Raw genomic sequence first — 639 nt, 5'->3', positions numbered from 1 at the left:
CATAAATGCAGAGCCAGGCTGGGCATCAATCAACCGTGGGATTCTCATTTGCGACGAGTGTTGCAGCGTCCACAGGTCACTAGGCAGGCACATCTCTCAGGTCAAGTCGCTTAAGAAAGGAACATGGAATCCTGTACAACATGCAGTAGGTTGATTTCTGTGTTTTGTTACAATGTGTGGTGTGAGATACTGTGTTGTTTGTTCCCCAGAATGTTATTTGTGTCTGTTAATGGTGTAGGTTTCATTGTAGATTGAAATAGATCTAACTGATAAAGAATATGTTATTTACATTTTGATGTTGTCCCTGGCCAAATTGATTAATACAATACATTGTATACATTGTATCTTGATTAATACATCAAAAAATCATTTATTTTTAATTGTGTCAGTTCCTTTCAATTTTGAAATTCTAAAGTTGATGTCTAATATTTCAGCTGGTGCACACACTGTACAGCAGTGGTGCAAACAATATCTGGGAACATACGCTCCTGGACCCCAGCGTCGCCAAAACTGGCAGACGCAAACCACACCCCAAGGATCCAGTCCAGTAAGCAATACAATTTGTGTGTGTTTTGTAGGAGTAATGTTCATTTAAGCTTTTGTTATTTTCTTAGATTATCATTTATCATATAATAACTA

General features: G+C 37.7%; 1 protein-coding gene across 1 annotated transcript in view; it reads left to right on the top strand.

Annotated features, from left to right (window-relative positions):
• Positions 1-639, top strand: part of LOC119590862 (ARF GTPase-activating protein GIT2-like) — a gene marked incomplete at its 3' end in the record, with an annotated part of 6,035 nt that overhangs the window by 2,099 nt on the left and 3,297 nt on the right. The window contains 2 exon segments of the mRNA XM_037939620.1: positions 9-145; positions 435-547. Of these exon segments, the coding sequence (XP_037795548.1) occupies positions 9-145; positions 435-547 (250 nt within the window).

Source organism: Penaeus monodon, chromosome 27, assembly GCF_015228065.2.
Source record: "Penaeus monodon isolate SGIC_2016 chromosome 27, NSTDA_Pmon_1, whole genome shotgun sequence".
NCBI classification, from domain to species: domain Eukaryota; kingdom Metazoa; phylum Arthropoda; class Malacostraca; order Decapoda; family Penaeidae; genus Penaeus; species Penaeus monodon.
The sequence above is the reverse complement of the archived record's forward strand: the minus strand, read 5'-3'. Positions and strand labels throughout refer to the sequence as shown.